This window comes from Danio rerio, chromosome 25, assembly GCF_052040795.2.
Source record: "Danio rerio strain M-AB ecotype USA chromosome 25, GRCz13ab, whole genome shotgun sequence".
Taxonomy (NCBI): domain Eukaryota; kingdom Metazoa; phylum Chordata; class Actinopteri; order Cypriniformes; family Danionidae; genus Danio; species Danio rerio.
Window position 1 is genome coordinate 5,585,902 of NC_141045.1, and position 27,094 is coordinate 5,612,995.

Sequence of the window (27,094 nt, forward strand, 5' to 3'; positions counted from 1 at the left end):
GACCGATAAAATTAAGCATTGTTTTATCACACTAATCATAGTTTAAACGTGGTATTTGTAGTAAAAGTATGGCTAAATGTAAAAATAACAACAACATGTCTATACACTTCTGCAGCAATAAAACCAGGGTTAATTTTTGAAAGGGTGTTGTGTCCTTTAAGTCACTATGTTAGGAGCACTCATTTCCAGAAGGCAATTCCCCTGATTTCATAAACACTTTGCTAAGTTCTTGGTAAAAGGTTTATAGCATTTGTTCAATCATGAGGGCAATTTTGAAGGCTAATTTACCCAAATTTAAACCAGCCTAGGCTGGTTGGCTGGTTTTAGAGGGGTTTTGGCCACTTCCAGGCTGGTTTCCAGCCATTTTCAGCCTGGTCTTAGCTGGTCAGGCTGGAAGATGACCAGCTAAAACCAGCTTGACCAACCTAGCCAAGCTGGGAGTCCAGTCAAAACCAGCTATATCCAGCTTAAACCATGCTGGTAAAGCTGGTTTTAGCTAGATTTGGCTGGTCATTTTCCAGCCTGACCAGCTAAGACCAGGCTGGAAATGGCTGGAAACCAGACTGGAAATGGCCAAAACAAACCAGGCTGGTCAACCAGCTAAAACCAGCCAACCAGCCTAGGCTGGTTTAAGCTGGATTTTTCAGCAAGGTACGGTGTTGTTCCTCTAACATTCATATTTCCCATTTGGCTATATTTGTGAAATCAGGTAAAAAGATTATGGGAACAACTTCGTAACAATCAGTAGAGAACCCAGAGAATATTTTCCTAACGTAGTGAGGAATACTTTCCTGGCTAACCAACAATGAATATTCTAGAAACCAAAGAAGCTAGCCAATCATATCCCTTATAAAATTAACCATGGTTTTAATTCAAATAAAACCAAAAAAACATTGTTGTCAAACCAGGTGACTACAAATCAAACATGTTTTACAACACTAATTATAGTTTAGCCCTGGTATTTGAAATTGTAGTAGAACTGTGGTTAACAAATGGTGCACCAAACAAAATGGCCAATTCACTTCTGCTACACTAAACCACCAAGGTTATTTTTTGAAAAGGTGTTGTGTAGCCTATGTTACAGCCACACTTGTTTTCAGAAGGCAATTCCAATGCTTTTATAATATAAAAACTTTGCTAAGTTCTTGGTAAAAGGATTGATAGCATTTGTTCAATCATGAGGGCAAGTTTGAAGGCTAATTTGCTAAAAGATCCCTCAAGTGCTAACCAGTCAACATTTACTTGAAGAAATGTTCTTGTTTATAACATCACATTCATAAACATTGTGAAACTCTTGACATATTCTTTCATTTACTGTAAAATTTGAGGTCTATTATTTTAAAATTATACCCCTGTCATGATGGAAACGTGTAACCTGGAAAGCTAATGTTTGAGTGAGTTAAACCTCTTCAAGTTGCTCTCGACGAACAACAAGAGATCCCTCTAGTGGTCAACACAACAAGAAAACAGTTTTAACCATAGACATTTATAATAGATGTCCATGTCTACTTTTTAAATGTACCCGTTTAGTCAGTATTAACTTATTACATCCGTCGTGCCTGTTTCGACAGATGCTCACAATTTCATTATTCTCAATTCATCGCATTATTCTGCAGAGATTTTATACTAAAAATAGCTGGCCATGCAGTGCTAATTTAAGTGTTTTTAATCTTAATATGAGACATAAATATTTTAACAAGTATAGACATAGGCCTAAATAATAACAACAATAATAAGTATAATTATGATGATGTTAAAAATATTAGCAAACCATAGGCGGGCTATTTTATAATTTGAAATATGTTATCCTATATATTATATTATGTTCTATATTATATTACATTTAATCAAGCACTTTTACGCATAATTAGTATTTAGAGAATGATATCGTGATTTTTTAGAGACATTTTACTAGTGAAAGTGCTTGTTTATGCGTATCTGTAATACAGATAGAAATGGTCTCTGTTATAAATTTGCCATCACAACTTTGATTCAATATTCACGCTTTAATTTCAATTAATGAATAGTTAATTAGACTCACCTACCTGACAAATCAGAGACGCTGGTGATGCGCAAGCCCCGCCCTTTTGGGGGTCACATGACTGTCGCCCCGCCTCCTTCACGTCCGCTTCTGTGCATGTGAGATGAGCTGAAACTTTTCTGCATTCCTCAGAGACGCGTAACAAAAGCCTGAAACATCAGTAAGTACTGAAGTTTTTATCCTCAAACATGTTTCTGGTACATGTTTAACATCGTCCTTTTAAAGTGAATCATTTAAAAATGCAGAGGTGCTTAGTTTTGCACTGACAAACAAAGCTTTTAATTTTGTTCACGATGATCAAAGTGTAACTGTCACGAGTTAAAATGACAGCATTATTACTGTAGGAGAGTCTTTCACACGGTATTACACAGTGTATTGTTAACCCAGTTTTCGTGGTATACACAGCGCTTTATATCTTAGACGTATTTTATGACAATATGTACATTCACCGGCCACTTTATTAGGTACACCTTACTAGTACCAGGCTGGACCCACTTTTGCCTTCAGAACTGTTTTAATCCTTCATGGCATAAATTCAACAAGCTACTGGAAATATTCCCCGGATATTTTGCTCCATACTGACATGACAGCATCACCCAGTTGCTGCACATTTGTCGGCTGCACATCCATGATGGAAATCTCCCGTTTCACCAGATCCCAAAGATGCTCTATTGGATTGAGATCTGGTGAACGTGGAGGCCATTACTCATTGTCATGTTTAAGAAACCAGTCTGAGATGCTTCACGCTTTAGCATTAACAACCATGTTATGTTCAAAGTCACTTAGGTTACCTTTCTTCCCCATTCTGATGCTCAGTTCGCAGCAGTCTTGACCATGTCTACATGCCTAGATGCACTGAATTGCTGCCATGTAATTGGCTGATTAGAAATTTGCATGTACCTATATATATATATATATATATATATATATATATATATATATATATATATATATATATATATATATACATGCATACAGTTGAAGTCATAGTTATTAGCCTAATAACTAATAACATTCTTTAATCAAATAATTTTAAGACATAATAATAAGACACTTCTATACAGCTTAAAGTGACATTTAATGGCTTAACTAGGTTAATTAGGTTAACAAGGCAGGTTAGGGTAATTAGGCAAGTTATTGTATAATGATGGTTTGTTCTGTAGACTAATCGAAAAAATATAGGGTAAAGGGGCTAATAATATTGACTTTAAATTGGCTTTTAAAAAATTAAAAGCTGCTTTCATTCTAGACGAAATAAAACAAGTAAGACTTTCTCCAGAAGAAAAAATATTATCAGACATATTGTGAAAATTTCCTTGCTCTGTTAAACATCATTTGGGAAATATTGAAAAAAAAAAGAAAATAAATTAAAAGGGGGCGAATAATTCTGCCATCAACTATATATGTTACAGTAGTCTAGTAAATGTTTCATGTACTGTTTCATGGGTTACAATTTTACAGTAAATACAATTATAATATTTGTTTTTTTAAAAAAAGGTAAGTTTGTACTTTAGATGAGGCAACAAAAAAAAAAAGATAAATGTTTGGTGCAATATTAAAAAAAAAAAAAAAAAAAAATATATATATATATATATATATATATATATATATATATATATATATATATATATATATATATATATATATATTAGTATATGAGCAATTCCAGCGTTATGAATGTGACATTTGCAGTAAAAACTCAAAACATAAATTTGCATAAAAAGTTTGTTAACATTATATTGAAACATTTGTTTATATTTTCCAGAACAACTGACCACAGAGTTATAGGATTAGAAAATTATCTATCAGTCAACATGTTCTGTACTTTAAATGAGGAAAATAAACATGCGTTATAGATGTGACTAAAAAAAGTCTGCGGGTTTACAGAATACAACATACTTTGTAGAAATTTTTGTTTTTTTAAACTGCACAACCCAAAAAAATGATGATCAAAAGGATCGGAGTCGGCTCTCTTAAAAACAAAAATGATTGGTTTTATTTAATTTAAGATTTTCACATTTATGAGGAAAAAGTGTCGTTATGGACGTGACATCTCTCCGTTATGGATGTGACAGATGTGAAATTGCCACTTGTGTGACTTTGGTAAATCACATAGAATAGTTTGGAAACATTGACAGAGACATTTTTAAGTGTTTCTAAAGTACTGTAAAATACTTGCTTACATATAAAACCCAGAAATGGTTTCCATATTTTGGTGAAAACTTTTTTTTTTCCAGGGCAAGGTTGTTATTTGCATGGAATTGCTCATATATGTTTTCTTATGATCTAAAATATTTAAAGATGAGCTGAGCTGCTGACCTTCTTATAATCATAAAGTGTCACATTGTTTCTGTCTATCATAAAACTTCCTGTTTTATAGTGTTTTGTTCACATGACAGTGAATCCTCCAAGTCACTCATGCCATCTCGCATATTTCCATGTTTCCAGCAGATTTGTTCAAAAATGACCTCTGACCCTGTCGACCCGTACATCTTCACCTCTGACACTTTGCCCTCTGATCCTCGCTTCATGCCGCCGCTATCCAATGGGCTGCTGGGGTTTAGAGTGTTTGATTCAATTATGCATATGGGCGGGGTTTATAACGGTGAAGGTGGGACTTGTCACCGTGGCAACATCCCATGTCCACTGGCAGCACAGATGAAGACAGGAGACGTCGGACGACAGTTATACGAGTTAAACATGCACACAGGTTAGAACAAACCCACACACATGATATAATGCCTAATAATATGTACATTACATGACTCAGACTCTCTGTTTTAGGTGTTTTCTCTCATACTGTGGTCACGTCTGATTTTGAGGCCATTCAGGTTTTGTATGCTCATCGAAACCAATCAAACCTGCTGGTCATGGAGATTCTCCTCAAGCGCATTAAAACCAGTGCTGAACCAATCACCATTCAGCTGGAGAGCTCATTCAAACCCCAAAGTGAAGACATTGCTTTTCAAAATGCACCAGACTACAAAGGTGGAAGGTATATTCGCTTTATTATATACTGTATGTAAAATTCTGCATTGCCGTTGGATTTTCTTATTTATTACCCTAACTTGCCTCATTAACCTAGTTAAGCCTTTGAATTGCCTTTTAATATTATGTAAATTTTATGTACAGCATCTGTGTTTATTATATACTTAAATGCACAAAGTACACGCATGTATATTATGTGAATACAAATTTTTACCTTGGATGCAATTGATACATATAAAATATACATATAACAAATAAGATTTTTATCATATATATTTTTATAATATATAATATATATAAAAGTGCAATTTAAAGGCTTAACTAGGGATTTAGGCAAGTTATTGTAGAGCGATAGTTTGTTCTATGGAAAATCAGAAAACAAATATTGCTTAAGGAGGCTAATAATATTGACCTTAAAATGTTTTTTAAAAAATTTAAAACTGATTTTATTCTAGCTGAAATAAAACAAATAAGACTTTCTTTAGAAGGAAAAATATTATCATACATACTGTGAAAAACAATTCTCAGGGGGGCTAATAATTCTGACATCATTGTGTGTGTGTGTGTGTGTGTGTGTGTGTGAGGACATTGGTGACGTCCTCATTTCTCAAAATGCTTATAAATCCTACAGAATGAGTTTAATCCGTTAGTTGAGCTGAACACAGTCTCCTGTGATGGTTGGGTTTAGGGGTGGGGTGGGGTGAGGGCAATATAATATACGGTTTGGACTGTATAAAATGAATGGAAACCTATGTAATGTCCCCACTTTTCACAAAAACAAACATGTGTGTGCGTATGCGCGTGCATGTGTGCTTGTGTGCGTATACATATACATATATATATATATATATATATATATATATATATATACATATATATATATATATATACACAGACACACACATATATATATATATATATATATATATATATATATATATATATATATATATATATATATATATATATATATATATATATATAACAAAGACTTTTATATGTATATTTTTCGATGTATCAAATGCATCCAGGGTAAAAATTTGTATTTACATAATATAAATAAAATGAAAAAATATACAAAAATGTTTTTTGCATATACATTTATTTATGTTTATGTAAAACGTGTAGTGTGTGTGTGTGTGTGTGTGTGTGTGTGTGTGTGTGTGTGTGTGTGTGTGTGTGTGTATCCACCAAATAAAATAAAGCTTAAAATAAGCATTTTCTCTAGACAATCAGTTTGGGCCTTCAAAATTTTTTTGGAGAAAAAGGTGGGCCTCGAAGTGACAAAGGTTGAGAACCCCTGACTTACACATATTTTTAGGTATACATAAATATATTTTTCACAATAGAGAACATGATTTTTTATTTTTACTTTGGGGGAACGACTATTGAATGAGGCTAACACATCACTCCACCCCCCTCGGGATTTACACCCGTGCATATACTGTATATATAAACACATACTTTCACTGCTTTCCCTGCGAGAACATTGATTGACATAAGATCATTTCATAATTCATGATATAACATCACAACAAGCGCCAGAACATAAACTAAACTAAGCTTAACCTTAGCCTTGACCGTAAAAATAATTATTAATCCTCAAACTGCCCTATAAAGAAATGCCAGATAATAAGAAGTGACCAAAATTTCCTTACTTCACTCTTCACTCTTCATTCCGATGATCACACACACACACACACACACACACACACACACACAACCGGTAAAAAGTTTGGGGTCTTTTTTTTTTTTTTAAGAAAATTATTCAGTTCATGAATGCAATGTTTACTAAATGTAAAAACAAATTGTTAAATATTTATTAAAATTTTATAGAACTGCTTTCTTATTGTATGTAGTTTAAAATGAAATTATTACTCCAGTCATTACTGCTTTTATTACTACTACTACTGCTACTACTACTACTAATAATAATGAATATTAGAGTAACTTCTGAAGGATCATGTGACTCTGAAGACTGGAGAAATGAAGCTGAAAATTCATCATTGAAATAAATAAATGATTACATTAAATGATATTCTACTTTTAAATAGTTATTTTATAGTGCAAAACCATTGGTAAGCAAGCTTATTTTAAACGTTTAAAACTAGTCCTGACCTAACTTTTGACTGGTAGTGTGTATACAAAAATTATATATATGTATATATGTGTATGTGTGTGTGTGTGTGTGTGTGTGTGTGTGTGTGTGTGTGTGTGTGTGTGTGTGTGTATATAATATAAATATAATCTAAAATATAAAATATAAACAATTTTCACAAATGTACAGTTGAATTATTAGCGCCCCTTTGACTTTTCTTTCTTTTTTTAAATATTTCCCAAATGCTGTTTTACAGAGCAAGGAAATTTTCACAGTGTGTCTGATAATATTTATTCTTCTGGAGAAAGTCTTATTTGTTTTATTTTGGCTAGAATAAAAGCAGTTTTAAATTTTTTAAAGACATTTTAAGGACAAAATGATTAGCCGCTTTAAGCTATAAGCGTCTATAGAACAAAACATCGTTATACAATAACTTGCCTAAATACCCTACCCTGCCTAGTTAACCTAATTAACATAGTTAAGCCTTTAAATGTCACTTTAAGAAGTGTCTTGAAGAATATCTAGTCAAATATTATTTATGTCATCATGGCAAAGATAAAATAAATCAGTTATTAGAGATGAGTTATTAAAACTATTATGTTTAGAAATGTGTTGAAAACTTTTTCTCTCCAATAAACAGAAATTGGTGAAAAACAGGGGGCTAATATTTCAGTCTTCAACTGTATTTTGTAAATATGGACTTTTATTTTGGGACACATGAATTTCGTAATTAAGTGCTTGACAGCACCTGTTTCTCTACTGAATTAAGATCACTATACATAACAGGTAACCTTTTCTTATCTTCAGGCATATATTTGGACAGACCGCCTCTTCTGAAGTTCCTGGAGGAGTACGTCCAGTTGTACATCTGATCTGGACGCCAGTCACACCCACTCTCACACTCCCGGCCAATCAGAGCCAGTCCAGCTGGACTTTCCTAGTTGCTGTTGCTAGGAGCAACGAAAGCGCCCAATCATTTTACGATTCTGGTTTAGCACTCATTAATACTGGTGACTTACGCCCCTCCCACCAGAGGAGCTGGGCGGAGCTTTGGAAGGGGAGCAGTATTGAGGTGATAGGAGCTGAGAGTCTGAACCGTGCTCTGATTGGTTGCATGTTTTACCTGCTCGGTTCATTTCCATATGTAAATAAAGAGGCGAGTGCTGCGTTTGAGTTTGGAGGAGTCAGTCCTGGAGGATTGTCCAATGGCAGTGAAGACGAGGATTATCATGGACATGTGTTCTGGGATCAGGTGAGGTCAATGTTATTAGATAGAGTTTCTATTTTTTTATTGTAGTGTTAATCATTAAGAGTGACCTCCAAGTCTAAAGCCATGGTTCTCCACCGGAAAAAGGTAGTTTGCCATCTCCAGGTTGGAGGAAAGTCCTTACCCCAGGTGGAGGAGTTCAAGTATCTTGGAGTTTTGTTCACGAGTGAGGGAAGGATGGAACGTGAGATTTACAGGTGGATTGGTGCAGCGGCAGCAGTAATGCGATTGATTTACCTGTCCATTGTGGTAAAGAAGGAGCTGAGCCGAAAGGCAAAGCTCTCAATTTACCAGTCAATCTACATTACTACTCTCACCTATGGTCATGAGCTTTGGATCATGACCAAAAGGACAAGATCTCGGATACAAGTGGCCAAAATGAGTTTCTTTCACAGGGTGGCAGGGCGCACCCTTATAGACTGGGTGAGGAGCTTTGTCAACCGGGAGGAGCTCAGAGTAGAGCAGCTGCTCCTCCACATTGAGAGAAGTCAGCTGAGGTGGCTCTGGCATCTGTTTTGGATGCCTCCTGGACACCTACTTAGAGAGGTGTTCCAGGCATGTCCCACTGGGAGGAGGCCTTGGGTAAGACCCAGAACACGCTGGAGGGACAATGTCTCTCGGCTGGCCTAGGGCGGAGCTGGAGGATGTGTCTGGAGAGAGGGGTTTTGGGGTTCTCCTGCCCCCACCACCCTGCCCCAGAAAATCGGTTAAAAATGAATGAATGAATATTAGTTTTGCCTCAAGCAAGATGGTTTCTGGTTCAAGTCCCTGCTGGGTCAGTTGGGATTTCTGTGTGGAGTTTGCATGTTCTCCCCGTGTTGGTGTGGGTTTTCCGCGGGTGCTCCGGTTTCCCCCACAATTCAAAGACAGGCGTTATAGGTGAATTGAATATGCTAAAGTGGCCGTAGTGTATGTGTGGATGTGAATGCAAGAGTGTATGGGTGTTTCCCAGTGCAGGGGTGCTGCTGGAAGGGCATCCACTGCGTAAAACATATGCTGGATAAGTTGGCAGTTCATTACACTGTGGTGAACACTGATTATTAAAGGGACTAAGTCAAAAAGAAAACGAATGAATCTTAAGTGAAAGTTTATCCTTAATTTCCTAATTAGTTTTATTTATTTATTTATTTATTTATTATAATTTTTTTTTCTCCCTCTTTCTTTGTGCGGTGTGAGTATGTTTGTAGATAAGCACTATGTTAATATGTTTTTCAATATGTGTGTTGTGGGAAAACTGAAGACTATTGAAAAATCTATGAAATTATTTGAATAATAATAATTTAATATCATTAAAAAAATTAATTACTTTTTAAAAAATAGCATTTATCAAGGAAAAAACTATGTCGTAGCTTGGTTTTCGCTACATTCATTCTTCCATGGCAGGGCGCCATGCCAAAATTGATCCCGCCACGGCTATATTACAGCTGTCAATTCAAAACATTCAGTCATGGTTTTTTTTAATAGCGGGTTATAATCGCACCAAAACCTATTAAAAGGTCAGTGAATTATAACAGCGCAAACTTTTCTGTAACCAAAGTAGTGCTGTGCGTCATTTTTTAAACCCTTTAAGGTTACGTACTGACTGACTGACTGGCTTACTGACAGGTGTGTAATGCGTGAGGCCAGCAAACATGACGTATAGTCGTTTCTCTTTACTTTAAATATTTCTAGCAAATCTAATTAATGTTGGAGATTTACTTGTTACATAAACGCACTAAATCGCACTTCAGCAGCGTTTATTTGAGAGGCCTGCCGCCACAGCTGGAAAAAATCCTTGAGAAAACACTGATCGTAGGAAATATTTTTATCGCAATGCTCAACAACATCGCATATTTTTCCAGTATCATGTAGCCCTACTACGAACTCATAAAATTGATCAAAGAACAGTTAAAAACTATAAAACCTGATCAATGACTCGCCATCTGAGTGAACCAACATGAACGCCTCCAAGTGAGACAAATTTAATTTTCGAAATGTTTTCGAAACATATTAAATTAACAGTCCCGTTTACTGAAATCACATGATCTACATTTGCTACACGCTTCGAGCACTGATTTGAAACAAAAGATTTCTAAAAGTTTCAAACCTTCGCCATCATTAGTGTCTCTCTCTCCGGTTCCCCCTGCAGGACACATGGATGTACCCCAGCATTGCCCTCTTTTATCCTGCTCTGGCCCGGGCTGTCCTGCAGTACCGTGTAGAAACACTAGAAGGAGCTCAAGTCAACGCTCAGCAGATGGGCTGCAAGGTATACTGAGTAACTGGATGTACAGTAGTTTATACTCTTATATTATGCACAGTTTTATATCATCACGTCAGGGTTTGAAGTTTGCATGGGAGAGCGCAGTGACAGGCGTCGATGTTTGTCCAGAAGACGTTTACTCCCAGCAGGAGCTTCACATCAATGGAGACGTGATTCTGGCCTTCCAGCAGTACTTCTACCTTACACAGGTACAGCTGATCATTACACTTTATTTTAAGGTACAATTTTTACTAATAACAAACAATTAATTATGAGGTTTAAAGTGAAAGTGAAACTAAAAAGCTAGCTTATTAAAATTTATTTGCACTTCAATAAATTTGTGTAAAATCAAAATGTGCAATGTTTATTTAGCAAGCTTACATTGTTATTCTTAAGGTGAATAATTAATTTGTGCTTTGTTTTGAATGTGGTTTGGTAATCTTCAATCATAGTCTGACCATTTGCTTCTGTGTTTGGAGTGGAAGTCTTTCTGTTGACTTCAACCTTCCATAGCACCTTCCATAACCTTCCACGGCTTCTATTCACCTTATTCTATGCCGACAAGCGGGCGCAGCCATTTTAATTTTTTAGTTCGAGACTTCCGGTCTCTTTCACTTCCATTCATTTTTAGATGTTAAAAACTGCTCGTTACGCTGCTTGATGTTGCAAACTGATATTTTCTTATTATATTATTCTACTTGGTCTTTATAGTAATGCAAACATTTGTTTGTAGAGCAAGTAGTTTGACCGTTTTTTGCCCGTTTATTATTCCTTGTAATTTCTCCCTTGGCGACTGAATAGGAAGTTCTAAAACAGTCGCGAAAACAGGCGCACTTCCGCATTTTACAATAAGGTCAATAGCAACTACATATTAATACCTTCTCTTACTGTTAGTTTAAGAATGCCCCGCCCCCTACTTAATATTCTGTTTCAGTTGAAGGTACATCAACATATTCCGGTTCACAAGGACTTTAATAGTTATTAATGTAGTAATTGGGCGTATTGTGTGTAGGCACGTAAACTAGAGTGTTACCAAATTACATTTATTGCGTTTATTTAAATTATTTTTAAATTAGAAGGACGATTTTTTTATTAAATGCTATTTTAGACAATATTTACGAATGCGAATGTCGAAAGCTAAATTCGCAACAAGCTGATGCATTATACCCAGTGAGGTTCTTTTCGAACGTTTTAAACATTGTATGTTCGAATTATTTCGCAGAGCGAATTAAAATTAAAAATTGTAAAATTAGAAAGTTGCCTCAATTTTTATATACATTGTACGCATACACCTATTGTGTTTATATCGTTACACCAAAAAGCAAGTATAGCAGCCATAACAGACTCTTAATATTAAGCAAAAACATAAATGTAAATGTTGTTTTCTTAATTTGACAGAATAATATTGACGTTTTTATTTTTCTCATTGTTTTACTTGTCAAAGATTTCATGTATCATCATTTATTCCAGATTTCAATGCATTTATTAAACTTGTTTCACTTGCTCCACAGCGCCACCTATTGCACATATTTATAAAAGCAAGTTTTAATTTAGGTGCTTAGATTTTATCATGGATTTACTCCATTTACAGCCAGCGAAGTGGCATTTAGTGAAACTTAAATATTGTTATGTTTTTAATATATCTTCAAAAAACTACTGCAGATCCAATCACCCTTTTAGCCAATCAGAGACAGTCAACTTGGATTTTCTTAGGTGCTGTTACAAGGAGTGACGAAAGCGTTATGATGCGATTCTGGTGACTTTTTCCCCTCCCACAAGAGTTGATGGGTGGAGCTTTGGAACTGGATCAGCGTCTGAACTGCTCTCTGATTGGCTGCATGCAGTGTTTGCATGTTAATATTCATGTTACTTTAAATAACTCAAGTATATATGGACAGATGATGCAGAAGCTGAAAAGCATCCAGTCATGTTTCGATTATGGTGACTATTGGCCCTCCCACAAAAGGAGATGGGAGGAGCTTTAGAAGCATAGTAGCATTTGAACTGTGCCCTGACTGGATGCTTGCAGCGTTTGTTTGAATATTCATATTTTTTTGAATAATCAAATATTTGTGCACACATCTCCCTGTCTCCTTTATTATACAGGACCTGGAGCTGTTTCGGACTGGACGGGGCAGTGAGGTGGTGTGGGGCGTTGCTGATTTCTGGGTTTCACGGGTGACATGGGACTCTGCTGACCAACAGTACCACATTAAAGGTAAAGATTGATGTCATCAGTTATTAAAGGTCCCATAAAATTTAAATATCGTTTTTTTTTTTTATGTTTTAAGGATATCTATATGCTAGTGTGGTACAATACAGTGACTAAATTTACATTTAGAAGATCCTGATATAAACATCCTGAGTTTGCAGTTTGTCACTTCCTCTTTAATGAATCAACGATTTTTTTGATGTCACTTCATACTTCAAAATTTCTGACCAATCAAATGCTCTCTAGTGTCTGACATGCGCCGCCCCCCTCAAGACACTGCTCATTTTTCAATCGATGCGCTTGAGCTCAACCACTCTCACTGGCAGAGCTGTGATAAAACAACATGCATTGGTTTTTGAAAGGGGAGGAACTACTCTTTGCCCCACCCTCTCCATGTTTTAGTTGAGTGTACCTCAAACAGAATAACAAATGCACATTTCAAAGCACTTCACAGTAACATTTAAGTCAACATGAATATTTGGTTTATTTTATACACACACACGTACACATCGTACATTTTTCTAAATGAAATATGAATGAAATGTAAATAGTACAATTTAAAAGACCCCAAAAATAAGGAAATAAATTGATAAAGTGACAAAATGTGTAACCAATTGAACTGAAATCAACAAATAGCTAATATATAATAATTGAAATACTTTTAGTAAAAACAGTGACGTGGTGGCGCAGTAGGCAGTACTGTTGCCTCACAGCAAGAAGGTCGCTGGTTCCAGCCTTGGCTGGGCCAGTTGGCATTTCTGTGTGGAGTTTGCATGTTCTCCCCGCGTTCGCTTGGGTTCCAAAGACAAGTCCAAAGACATGCGGTATAGGTGAATTGGGTAGGCTAAGTTGTCCGAAATGTATGAGTGTGAATGAGTGTGTATTGATGTTTCCCAGGGATGGTTGCAGTTGAAGGGGCATCCGCTGCGTTAAAACATGCTGGATAAGTTGGCAAGTTAAGTTGTTCATTCCACTGTGGCGACCCCTGGATTAATAAAGGGACTAAGCCGACAAGAAAATGAAAGAATAAATGAAGTTTAGTAGAAGCACTAAAATTACTATTAACAAAAGGAATAATAAATCCCTTATTATTATTATTTTATTATTATTATTATTATTATTATTATTATTATTATTACAAAAAACTAAATCTAAAAATAACTTTAGATGTTATTTGTTGTTTAAAATTTAAATAATAAAAATAATAAAAATGTTATGTAAAAATTATATTTAAATAATTATTATAATAATTTATATAAAACAAGAATTAACATAGAAAATAAGTTTGTCCAGATACTTGAAACAATGACTAAATATTAAGGAACTTTTTGAATGTACATCATATTATAAAGGAAAGATTAAGAGAAAAAAAGTGTGTGTGTATATAAGTATTTATATGTATGTATGTAAACAAATGTAAACGTAAATATGTATAAATGTATTAGAATCTATGTAAACTTGCTTAAGCCGCCTTTCCACTGCACACGACAAGCGTCAGACCGGAAGTCATTCATTTCCAATGGAGAGCAGTCCGGGAGCTGCGTTGAGTTCCGATCATCTCCGTATGCGGAAAATTCGGACCCTAATTGAGCTGCGGATCCGTTGAAATATTTGAACTCCTGCAACTAGACGGCATGCGACCTGCCAACCGGATATGATGTATTCCAGTGTTGTCCAAGCAGGTCCATGCGGGCGAGATGAGAAATAGGAGTTTATTTGGTTATTTTTTGAATTATAAAAAGTCTATATTAAAGAAAAACTTTTCTGTTCATAAATGTAAGTAAGAAAGTAATAAATATATATATTTTTAATGTTGTCTTCACTTTCCCTCCAATATTTTAGCGGTCTATGAGTTTCTAGTATTCATTCATCCGCTAAACTTTGTAAACGCACAGAAAATAAAGGCTCTTGCTTTTGCAGTCCTTTATTTCGGACACCGTGAGAATCAGCTTCTCCCCGTGGTGCACGACAACACTGAAAATACTGTGCGGCTGCCACAAGGGGGCGTATTCCAACAGTCGTGTCCAAATGTGGTGTGCAGTGGAGAGGCGGCTTTATTGTCTTGTTTGATATGATGTACTTGTTTTGGTGTTTGTCCATTAGGTGTGATTCCTCCTGATGAATATTACTTCACTGTGGACAACTCAGTGTTCACTAATGCCGTCGCTCAGCGCAGGTGTGGTGCAAAACACTGTAAATACACAATAAACCACAAGTTCTTCAGTCTTTCGCTGTTAATGCTGCATTGCTTCTGTGTCTGTGCTGTTCAGTCTTGAGTTTGCAGTGGAGCTTTCGGCTCTGTTAGCTGAGGTTTCTCCTCCCGCTTGGCAGGACGTCGCTGACAAGATCAAAATCCCCTTTGACCCGGAGTTGAAGTTTCACCCGGAGTTTGACGGATATAAGCCAGGTCAGGAGCTTTCGTCAGGTTCATGTTCATGGTGTGGTGTTTAAAGGCCAGATTCTCCACAGGAGGGTGGCAAGGTGGCTCAGGGGTTAGCACTGTCGCCTCACAGCAAGACGGTTGCTGGTTTGAGTCCCGGCTGGCCCAGTTGGCATTTCTGTGTGGAGTTTGCATGCTTTCTCCAGGTGCTCCGGTTTCCCCCACAGTCCAAACACATGCACTATAGGGAAATTTGAGAAAGTAAATTGCTGTGGTGTTTGAGTGTGTGTGAATGTGAGTGTGTATGGGTGTTTCCCAGTACTGGGTTAGGGCTGGAAGGGCATCCGCTGTGTAAAACGATATCTGGAATAGTTCTCGGTTCATTCTGCTGTGGCGACCCCTGATATATAAGTGACTAAGCCGAAGGAAAATGAATGAATGAATGAAATTCTCCAGAGGAATGAGGCCTAAAAAAGAAAGACAGAAACAAGTGTGCGTATTTTGTTGCATTAAAGTTATAATAATTATTATTATAATAATTAGTAAAAAAATAAATGCATTTTAATTCCATAAACTCTAAAATTTACACTTTTGTAACATTATTTTTGTTCAGATGTACAGATTTATAAAATGACAATAATTTACTAAATATTTTTTTTAAATTAACAAATAAAACAAATTAAAAAGCTTAAAAAAACATTTGAAAACAACATGCCCTTTAAGTTTAATAAAAATATATAGTGCAATACCATAAATCATAATAAATATTTTTAAGATGAAGAATTGTAATGAATTTGTCATGCAGATCAGTGCTAAACCATAACATTACATTCTAAAAACGTAATTCAGTTGGACTATTTTATTAATTTAAAAGAACAAAACTAATAAAAATAATTGCTTAACATGATGAAATTGTTTTTTTTAAATCAAAATTTCTACAAATTTTGAATTTAAATATTCATTCATTCATTCGTTTTCTTTTCGGGTTAGTCTCTTTATTAATTCGGGGTCACCACAGCAGAATGAACCACCAACTTATGCAGCATATGTTGTACGCAGCGGATGCCCTTCCAGCTGCAACCCATCTCTGGGAAACATCCACACACACTCATTCATACACTACGGACAATTTAGCCTACCCAATTCCCCTGTACCAAGTCTTTGGACTGTGGGGGAAACCAGAACCAGCGACCTTCTTGCTGTGAGGCGACAGCATTACCTACTGCACCACTGCGTCGCCAATTTTAAATATTATATTTGTTAACTTATGAATACAAAAATTACATTGCATTTAAATGTTAAAATAGGATTTATTTATGATTAAAAAAAATAACAAAAAAGAAAGGTCTCTAAAATTACATGGAAAGTTTAAGTTTATTAAGATAGACAGTGCCTTGCACAGCAAATCATTCAGAAAATAATGGGATTTATCTTGTATCATCATTTTAATGAATTTGTAATGCATTATTACATAATTTGTAAATAAATTTAAATTAATAGCATTTAATTTAGATATGATTTTTTTTTCCTTTAAAAAACAAAGTAATATTTTAGAGGGCAAATCCATGAAGCAAAGTTGCACTCTTATGTGCTGTGCGCTATTCTCCTCAGGCAATAAAGTGAAGCAGGCGGATGTGGTTTTGCTGGGTTTCCCGCTGGCCTTTCCCATGAGCCCAGAGATCAGACGCAACGATCTGGAGATGTACGAGGCCGTCACTGACCCGCTCGGACCCGCCATGACCTGGGTCAGTCCCAGCATGCTCTCTGTCTGTGTTATTGACTGTCAGTTGAGTATTTAATTGCGGATATTTTCTCATAATCTTTGCAGTAAGTGTGTGTGTATATGTGTGTGTGTGTGTGTGTGTGTGTGTGTGTGTGTGTCTAGGGCATGTTTGCTTTGGGCTGGCTTGAACTTGGAGAAGCAGAAAGAGCCCAAAAGCTTCTGCAGAAATGCTTCAAAAATATCCAGAAACCATTTCAGGTGGGTTTCACTGTCTGTGTGTGTCTGGGTTTGCCTTATTATCAGTGTGTGCACATTACGAAAATGTGTATTATGTGTATATGCAGGCCCGTGCAGAGACTGTCCAAAGGGCATGTGCAGGATAAATATTTTGAGGGAGGGGGTGTTTCTGTCGCGCGCGTTTTGATCAGCGGTGTTGTCGTGCGCGTACTGTAAAGCGGGGGGTGGGGGGTGGGGAGATGTGCGCATACTCGAGCGGTAATATTGCGCGCCTACTGAAGTGGGGGGGGGGGGGGGGGTGGTGGGAGGTGTCGCGGGGGCACTTCAGATAATTTTGGAAGGGCACTTTCTATCCAAGACTAAAAAGGGCATGTGCCCTGTACAGGTTGAGCCCTGTGTGTGCACGTGCCTGTGTATATGGGGTATCACGGTGGCGCAGTTGGAAACACGATCGCCTCACAGCAAGAAGGTCGCTGGTTCGAGCCTCGGCTGGTCAGTTGGCATTTCTGTGTAAAGTTTGCATGCTCTCCCCGTGTTGGTGTGGGTTTCCTCCGGTTTCCCCAACAAGTCCAAAGACATGCGGTACAGGTGAATTGGGTAAGCTAAAATTGTCTGTAGTGTATGTGTGTGAATGAGTGTGTATGGATGTTTCCTAGTGATGGGTTGCAGATAGAAGGGCATCCGCTGTATGCTGGATTAGTTGGCGGTTCATTCCGCTGTGGCGACTTCTGATTAATAAAGGGACTAAGCCAAAAAGAAAATGAATGAATGTGTATATGGCATATGTACACCCAAATTAAACTGTTAGTGGAAAATATTAAATATTAATATTTAATAAACAGGTAAAATCTGGAGAAAGATAAAATATATAAACTTTAGTTGAAATTGTGTAGTTTGTCATTTTATTTGCAGTTGTATTTTCTTTCTATTCCTAAACATGTTCTGTGACCACACTCTTATTTTAATAGATGTAACTGTTTAATAAAACCTTTTTGTTTAAATGTACAAAAAAATGATGGTCTAAATTTACTGAGGAATGGATAAAAATATTAATTAATATGAAGTAATATAGCAGGGTGTGCTCAGTGATCCGCTGCATATAGTGTTTGACATTGTATATTTTATAAATGACAACAGATTTTAAAGATTTTTTTTTATTCAGGGTGTCCGCGGGGTCTTAAAATGTCTTAAATCTCAAAAACAAAATTTTAGGCCTTGAAAAGTCTTAAAGGTGCAGTAGGTGATCTGCCAAAATGCTAACCCGTTAGCATATTATCATTGGACGGCGGGGAGGGATTGTGGTTCAAAGCCACACCTCTTGAAATCGCAAATGCGCGCACCACGACACGATAGCAGACAACCCACTTGTTCATGTCATTCGCCAGTTAGAATGTAGTAGTGGTTTGCCGGCGGCATGCAGGAATAACACATGTTACTAAGCCACACTTACATACTATTTCAGAGCGAATATTCAGAGCATGGGCGTAAATCTGATTTAACAAAAAATATATAAAATTTCCTTCGAGCATTTTTTGAAGGGGACACAAATAATACAGCCGAATTGTACTAATAAAGATATGTCCCCGCAGTTAAAAATGGTTTCAGTATTATTATTATAGCATGGAGACTACGGCATTATTATTATTTTCAAAGTTTTTCTCAGGTTCAACGACAAAGCGAATTTTTCTTCAAAACTATTTACTGCATTGTTTGTTGTGTTGTTTACATAGACTAAAATATATGGACGTAGTATGCGTGACGTCACCCATAGGTTTCTAAAAAGCGCAAAAGAAGCCACAAGTAGGCGGGGCCAACCGTCGCCATTTTGTTCGCGCGTCAACACACCCACGGCGGGATACCAAACAAGGGCAAAGAGGCGGAGAGTGGGCGGAGCTACAGACACCTGCTGGCATTTAGCTTGGACCTGGTTCAGACACACTTTACTTTGGGAGAAACGCTTAATACTTTATCACCTGTGACTCGTTTGTGTTCTGACCACTTGTGCTTGGCTGTACACTATTATCAATAAAGTGTTTAGACTTGTAAAAACACTGCTGTAATACATTGAGCCACTAAACATTGTTCTTATGACGTTTTTCAACAGGAGGAAAACGCAAATTACTTCCAAACACTTCAGATATAGTCTGTGTTAGTTAATGTAAGACTATTGATGAAATCCAGCATAACACTGTATGACAACGCTTCAGATGACTGTTCTAGAGCCTACAGCTAATCAATCCGACAGATTCTGGAGTGCATTACAGCTCTAAATATAAACGATAAATGATCTTAAATAAAACAAATACATGTATAGAGATGGTATATAAGTATATAACTTTACTCACAGGGGAAACGGAGGCCACGTGAATGGTTTGTGAGCACAATTAAGTGCACTCAGCATGCCATGCCATCTAATAATTGTAGGAAACAAGTCCAAAAGGCAGTTGACTGTGTAAAGCCACATAAAACAACACAGAAATACGATAAATATGCAGAGTTCAGTGGCTAATCTGCAGGATTCAGCTGAGGTGACGTGACGGCGACCAACGAGACTTAGCTGTCACTCAAGTGGCCACTCCCTTAATTATGCAAACTTAATATAACTTAATATAAAGGAAACGGATGAGTTATAAAAAAATTCACCCCCCTCACAGTTGTCATGAAGGGTAATATTAGCTGTATTAACCAAAATCTTTTTTTGTACCAGGCTGTAAACACCTTTTCTGCTGTGAAGTTGGCCATTCTAACAGTGGGCTCAATTGAAATTTGCTCTGTTTTGGAGCCAGGAGCGGCCAGGACTAGCGGAATTTCGGATGAATTGCAGTTTTAGTTACTTCCGTATTGGCTTCCTGAGGGAGAGCGGGAGGCTGCCACTTGGTTGTTTACAGCCAATAGACTGACTGCTGAAGCAGAAGAAATGCAGGAAAAGATGTTTTCCATCCTCATAATAACTAACTTTACATTACACTTTTTAAATTGACGATCATATTGTAAATCGGTGAGCATGTGAAGTTCATCTGCTAAACAGCCACAACTCCGAAAAATTGTTCACCCCCCAAAAGAGTTGTCATTATCCCTTCAATAAAGCACAACACCCTTACCTGACACTGTACATCTGACTGACCCTGCCCTGCCTGTTCCTCAATCATTTCTTTCTCCTTTGCCTGTGATTGTTATTGTGACTTTAGTATTTAAGCACTCATTCTTAAAGCCAAATTGCTTAATATGTGAACTTTTTGTACTTTGTGTTTAGCTGCACTGAAAAATGATCTTATGTCGAGAGGGGTCTGGCTGCAGACCTGGTGCAGTGCAATCTGGGCTGCATCTAATGCTTTTTAATGGGCTCACCTAACCCCGCCCCTAACCCTACCCGTCACAGTGACGTCACTAGCTCCATTTGAGTGCATTGTGTCTGACATTGCATCGCTGAGTGATGCAGTCTCAGCTTGCATCATAAAGGCTGCATCCAGACACTATTGCTTATGTCCATTTTCTCGGTCATTTTATCCAATGCATGACACTGCAACGCAAGTTTATTTATTCTGTAGCACATTTTATACACAATGCTAATTTAAAGTGCTTTACATAAACAATGCAAAACTATCATAAAAATAATCAGAATAATAAAAACTAGGAGTTTAAAAAGGTTAACATTTTAATTTCAAATTAATTGAGTCACTTAAGAACAGTGACCCGAGTTCGATTCCCGGCTCCTTTGCTGATTATTCCCCCTCTCTCCACTCCCATCACTTTCCTGTCTGTAATCTCCACTGTCCTGTACATTAAGGTAAAACCCTGAAAAAATAACTATTAAAAAAATCTCGTGTTTGAGCAGGTCTGGAGTGAATCGGCTGACGGCTCTGGATGTGTGAACTTCCTGACAGGGATGGGTGGATTCCTGCAGGCTGTACTGTTCGGCTACACAGGCTTCAGGTAAAACGATCAATGACAGAGATTGTGGGTGCGACCCAGATCGCACACTTATACACTACGCCATTTTGTTATACAGACAGAGTAAGCATTGCATTCACACTGAAAATCCTACAAAGAATAAGTGCTCTGTACATCCGTAACTAACAAGATGCCGGAAGAAAACAGTTCCATCTATGATTCTCGTCTTAATGTGTAGTGCCAGCACTTACAGTTTATTGCTGATGAGTGTATATATGAAACAGTAAATTAGTAGAGGAATAGCAATCAGCTAAAGGAATCAGGCTTTCTTTTCCTAAATACCCAGAATGCATTGCATTCTAATGATGCATGCCCATTCTATATAGTGTATACACTCACCGGCCACTTTATTAGGTACGCTTGTCCAATTGCTCGTTGATACTTATTTCTAATTAACCAATCGCATGGGAGCAACTCAATGCATTTAAACATGGTCAAGACGCTCAGCTGCAGTTCAAATCGAGCATCAGAATGGGGTTGAAAGGTGATTTGATTGACTTTGAACGTGGCATGGTTGTTGGTGCCAGACGGGCTGGTCTGAGCATTTCAGAAACTGCTGATCTACTGGGATTTTCACGCACAAACATCTCTAGGGTTTACAGAGAATGGCCTGAAAAAGAGGAAATATTCAGTGAGTGGCAGTTCTGTTAGCGCAAATGCCTTGATGATGCCAGAGATCATAGAATAATAGCCAGACTGGTTCCAGCTGATAGAAAGGCAACAGTAACTCAATTGACCACTTGTTACAACAGAGGTCTGCAGAAGAGCATCTCTTAACACACAACACTTTGAGGCAGATGGGCTACAGCAGCAGAAGACCACACCGGGTGCCTCTCCTGTCAGCTAAGAACAGGAAACTGAGGCTACAATTCACACAGGCTCAGCAAAATTAGACAATAGAAGATTGGAGAAATGTTGCCTGGTCTGAAGAGTCTCCATTTCTGCCGCAACATTCAGATGGTCGGATCAGAATTTGGCATCAATAACATTTACATTACATTTACATTTAGTCATTTAGCAGACGCTTTTATCCAAAGCGACTTACAAATGAGGACAAGGAAGCAATTTACACAACTAAGAGCAACAATGAATAAGTGCTATAGGCAAGTTTCAGGTCTGTAAAGTCTAAGAAGGGAAGTATTAGTAGTTTTTTTTTTTTTTTTTTGTACAGTTAGTGTGATATTCAAAGAGGCAATTGCAGATTAGGAAGTGTAGTGGAGACTAAATAGTCAAGTTTTCAGTCGTTTCTTGAAAGTAGCGAGTGACTCTGCTGTTCTGATGCAGTTAAGAGTTCATTCCACCAACTGGGCAGATTGAGCGCTAGAGTTCGGGAAAGTGATTTTTTCCCTCTTTGGGATGGAACCACGAGGCGACGTTCATTCACAGAACGCAAGTTTCTGGAGGGCACATAGATCTGCAGAAGTGAGTGCAGATAAGAAGGAGCAAGGCCAGAAGTCACTTTGTAGGCAAACATCAGAGTTTTGAATTTGATGCGAGCAGCAACTGGCAGCCAGTGCAAACGGACTAGCAGCGGAGTGACATGTGCTCGTTTAGGTTCATTGAAGACCACTCGTGCTGCTGCATTCTGGAGCAGTTGAAGAGGCTTGATAGAGTTAGCTGGAAGCCCAGCTAGTAGAGAGTTGCAGTAATCCAGTTTGGAGAGAACAAGAGCTTGAACAAGGAGTTGAGCTGCATGTTCAGATAAGAAGGGTCGGATCTTTCTGATGTTATAGAGTGCAAATCTGCACGATCGAGCAGTTCTAGAAATGTGGTCAGAGAAGTTTAGTTGGTCATCAATCGTTACTCCAAGGCTTTTCACCATTTTGGATGCAGTAATGGTTGCCCCATCCATCTGGATTAAAAAGTTATGGTGTAGAGTCGGGTTGGCAGAAACTACAAGCATTTCCGTTTTTGCGAGGTTCAGCTGAAGATGATGATCTTTCATCCAGTGTGAAATATCCAACAGGCAGGCTGAGATACGAGCTGGAACCGAGGGATCATCAGGATGAAAAGAGAGGTATAGCTGGGTATCATCAGCATAGCAGTGGTAGGAGAATCCATGTCTCTGGATGACTGGTCCTAGAGATGATGTGTAGATGGAGAAGAGAAGTGGCCCAAGAACAGAGCCTTGAGGTACCCCAGTGTTTAGATGCTGTAGGTTGGACACCTCTCCCCTCCAAGACACCCTGAATGACCTGTCAGAGAGGTAAGATCTGAACCATTGTATAACAGTGCCCGCAACGACCAGTGACTCAAGCGTAGATAGCAGGATCTGGTGGTTGACAGTGTCAAAAGCAGCTGACAAGTCCAGCAAAATGAGGACTGATGATTTAGAGTCTGCTTTAGCTAGTCTGAGATCCTCCACGACCGAGAGCAGGGCAGTCTCAGTTGAGTGGCCTTTCTTAAAGCCGGATTGCTTGTTGTCCATGAGATTGTTTTGAGTAAGAAAGTCCAGGACTTGATTGAACACTACTTTCTCCAGAATCTTGGCCATGAATGGATAACTTCCATGCTTCCAATAACATGGAAGCATGGATCCATCCTGCCTTGTATCAATGGGTAAGGCTGGTGGTGGTGTAATGGTGTGGGGGATATTTTCTTTGCACACTTTGGGTCCATTAGTACCAACTGAGAATCGTGTCAACGCCACTGCCTACCCTGAGTATTGTTGCTGACCATGTCCATCCCTTTATGACCAATGTATAATGTAATTATCTTCTGATGGCTACTTCCAGCAGGAAAACGCACCATGTCAAAAAGCGCAAATCATCTCAGACTGGTTTCTTGAACATGACAATGAGTTCACTGTACTCAAATGGCCTCCACAGTCACAAGATCTCAATCATATAGAGCACCTTTGGGATGTGGTGGAACGGGAGATTCAAATCAAGGATGTGCAGCCGACAAACTGCAGCAACTGCGTGATGCTATCATGTCAATATGGACCGAAATCTTTGTGGAATATTTCCAGTAGCTTGTTGAATCTATGCCATGAAGGATTAAGGCAGTTCTGAAGGCAAAAGGGGGTCCAACCCGGTACTAGTAAGGTGTTTATAAGGTGTACCTAATAAAGTGGCCGCTGAGTGTATGTGTATACTGTATCATTTTGGGACATTTCATTTAACTCTCTGACATCCATTAACTCATTATATGGTGTGTGTGTGTGTGTGTGTGTGTGTGTGTGTGTGTGTTTAGAGTGCAGAAGGAGCAGCTAGCCTTCTCTCCACTGCTGCCGCTGGATGTTTCTGCACTCAGTGTGAAGGGTGTTTGTTATCTCGGCCATAAGATGGACTGGACGATCACAAGTGAAGAAGTAAAAGTTTCTGTGAGGAAGACTGACAGCAAAGAGACATTCACTCTTCAAGTTGTGCTCAATTCTGGATCTACCCTACTGCTTACTCCAGGTAATGAACATTTAATTTAGTTTGATGTTGATTGAGTTGACAGAAGCAGATGTGAAATTGTACAATAACTTCTGAAATGTTTGAAAATTCTAGTCAGAAAAGTTCATTTGTGCGGCTAATGTGCTTACAGTGTTTTATTAGCCTCAATTAGCATGTTGCATGGATTACTGCTGGTAACCTGTTATTTTGTGTGTGTGTGTGTGTGTGTGTAGTGTTTATTTATCATACATGTATACAAAATGTCTAATGTATAAATTATAGAAGTTAAATCTAATTTTGTACTCATTTAGTCACGATTAATCACTAAACAGCACTAGCGTGGACCATTTTTATCATGTTTTTAGCTAGGATGGCATGTTGATAACATTTATTATTAGCAAGAATAACACAACATTGTTAGCATGAATGAGTATGGTGCTAGCCTGTTTATCATGCTAACATGAATTAGAACGTTACAAAAATGTCCTACCGTGATTAAGATATTGTTAGCACTAATAATTAACACGTTTCCAGCATAATTAGGGTATTGTTAGCACTCATTAACATGTTTCTGGAATATTTCTAGCATTATTAGGATATTGTTAGCGCTAATAACATGCTTCAAGAATGTTTCTAGCATGATTAGGATATTGTTAGCGCTAATAACATGTTTCAAGAATGTTTCTAGCATGATTAGGATATTGTTAGCGCTAATAACATGTTTCTAGAATGTTTTTAGGATATGGTAAGTGCTAATTAGCATGTTTTTAAAATGTTTCCAGCATATAGTTAGCGCTAATTAACGTTTCTAGCATGATTAGGGTATTGTTAGCACTAATTACCATGTTTCAAGAATGTTTCTAGCATGATTAGGATATTGTTATCGCTAATTAGCATCTTTCTAACATGATTTGGATGTTGTCAGTGCTAATTAGCATGTTTTCTAGAATGTTTCAAGCATAATTATTGTTAGCTCTACTTAACATGTTTATAGCATGATTATGATATTGCTAGCGCTAATTTACATGTTTCTAGCATGACCAGGATATTGTTAATGCTAATTAGCATGTTTCTAGCAATATTATGATATTGTTAGGGCTAATTATCATGTCTACTTGAATGTTTCTAGCTTGGCTAGGATATTTTTAGTGCTAATTAGCATCTTTCTAACATGATTTGGATATTGTTATCTCTAATTAGCATGTTTCTAACATGATTAAGAGATTATTATCACAAAAATATCATGTTCCTAGCATGATTAGAATATTGTTAGAGCTAATTTGCATGTTTTCTATAATGTTTCCAGCATGATTAGCATAACAAAAAAAAGTAGATAACACATTTTATTGTGTTACTAGCATCAATTTAGCATGTTTCTGGTATACTTAACATATTGTTAACATGCACCTAGCTTGATTTGCCATGTATGTTGCCAGCATGTTTTTCATAAATAGCATGTTGTTTATTGCTTGCATGTTTTAACATATTGTTGATGTTTCTCACCTGTGATATTGCTAACATCAATCAGCATGTTTATAGCATCCTTGCTGAAAAAAAAAACTGGTTTTAGCTAGTCAGGCTGGGAGATGACAAACTAAAACCAGCTATCTCCAGCTTAAACCTGGTCAAGCTGGTTTTAGTTGGTCATTTTCCAGCCTGCCCAGGTAAGATCAGACTGGAAATCAACCTGGAAATGGCCAGAACCCCTTTAAACCAGGCTGGTTGACCAGCTAAAACCAGTTTTTTTTCAGCCGGGATGTTTTGACAGATTTGCTAACATATGTTTTCTGCATGCAGTACATTGGTATTGTTAACAAATTAGCATGTTTCTAGCATATTTAAAATAGGATTTCCATTAGATTTGATTGGGTTTGTTATCAGTGATCAGTAAGAAAATATAAATAAATAGAATTGTAGTATTTTGGTTTTGTCATGCCGACATAATAATCAAATTAATAGTAGTCGATGTTATTTTTTTGCCTTGCTTTTTAAGTAAAATTATGCAATTTTTTTTGTTGTTGTTGTTTACAGGACAGTCTGTGAGCTTTCCTTGCCAGCCTGGTCACATCCGTCAACTAAAATCCAGTTCTTCCTGCTGGCCCATCTGACGATCCACATCACAGACCAACTTTTTTGCTTTTCTGCCAGAGTTTTGGAAATATTAATACCATTAATATGTTTGATAAACACTATATCAAGATTTTATAAAGAGCATTTTGATGCCTTTTATACTGCATCTTACTGTGATAGTTAACTTCATGGCTGGCAATTATACAAACTAGTATTGCACGAATAACAGTAAACTCTGGGAACATTGAACAATCTGTTTACTATAAAATAATGTTGATAAATTACTTGTAACTTTATGGGGATTTAAAAAAAATTTCTCTGCTATATTGATCAGTGCTGTTGTTGATTTTTAGTAATTTCTGCCAAACCCATTTATATTGAGAAAGCAATCATTTTATTGTTATTTATTTACTTTATTCACCTGAATAAATGCACGTAAAATATATGTAGGTGAACACATAAAATATATTTTGTTTTTATAATTTACTCTCCATTTAATAAT

At 37.2% G+C, this 27,094-nt stretch overlaps 1 protein-coding gene across 2 annotated transcripts; it reads left to right on the plus strand.

The window, feature by feature from the left end:
* The first annotated feature begins 2,123 nt into the window (after nt 1–2,123).
* On the plus strand, nt 2,124–27,078 carry pgghg (protein-glucosylgalactosylhydroxylysine glucosidase). Of its 2 annotated transcripts, none has more exons than XM_087311143.1 (14): nt 2,124–2,201; nt 4,490–4,751; nt 4,826–5,036; nt 7,935–8,379; nt 10,523–10,642; nt 10,714–10,845; nt 12,743–12,854; nt 14,952–15,024; nt 15,119–15,255; nt 16,840–16,973; nt 17,114–17,209; nt 21,024–21,121; nt 24,335–24,543; nt 26,554–27,078. In XM_087311143.1, the coding sequence occupies exons 2-14, from the start codon at nt 4,505–4,507 to the stop codon at nt 26,628–26,630; spliced, it is 2,091 nt and encodes a 696-aa protein (XP_087167269.1). In that variant the 5' UTR covers nt 2,124–2,201; nt 4,490–4,504; the 3' UTR covers nt 26,631–27,078. The 2 variants fall into 2 exon arrangements, with proteins under 2 accessions (XP_087167269.1, NP_001071193.2); NM_001077725.2 differs by having other exon boundaries at nt 2,140–2,201; nt 4,493–4,751; nt 26,554–26,982.
* Nucleotides 27,079–27,094: the final 16 nt, after the last annotated feature.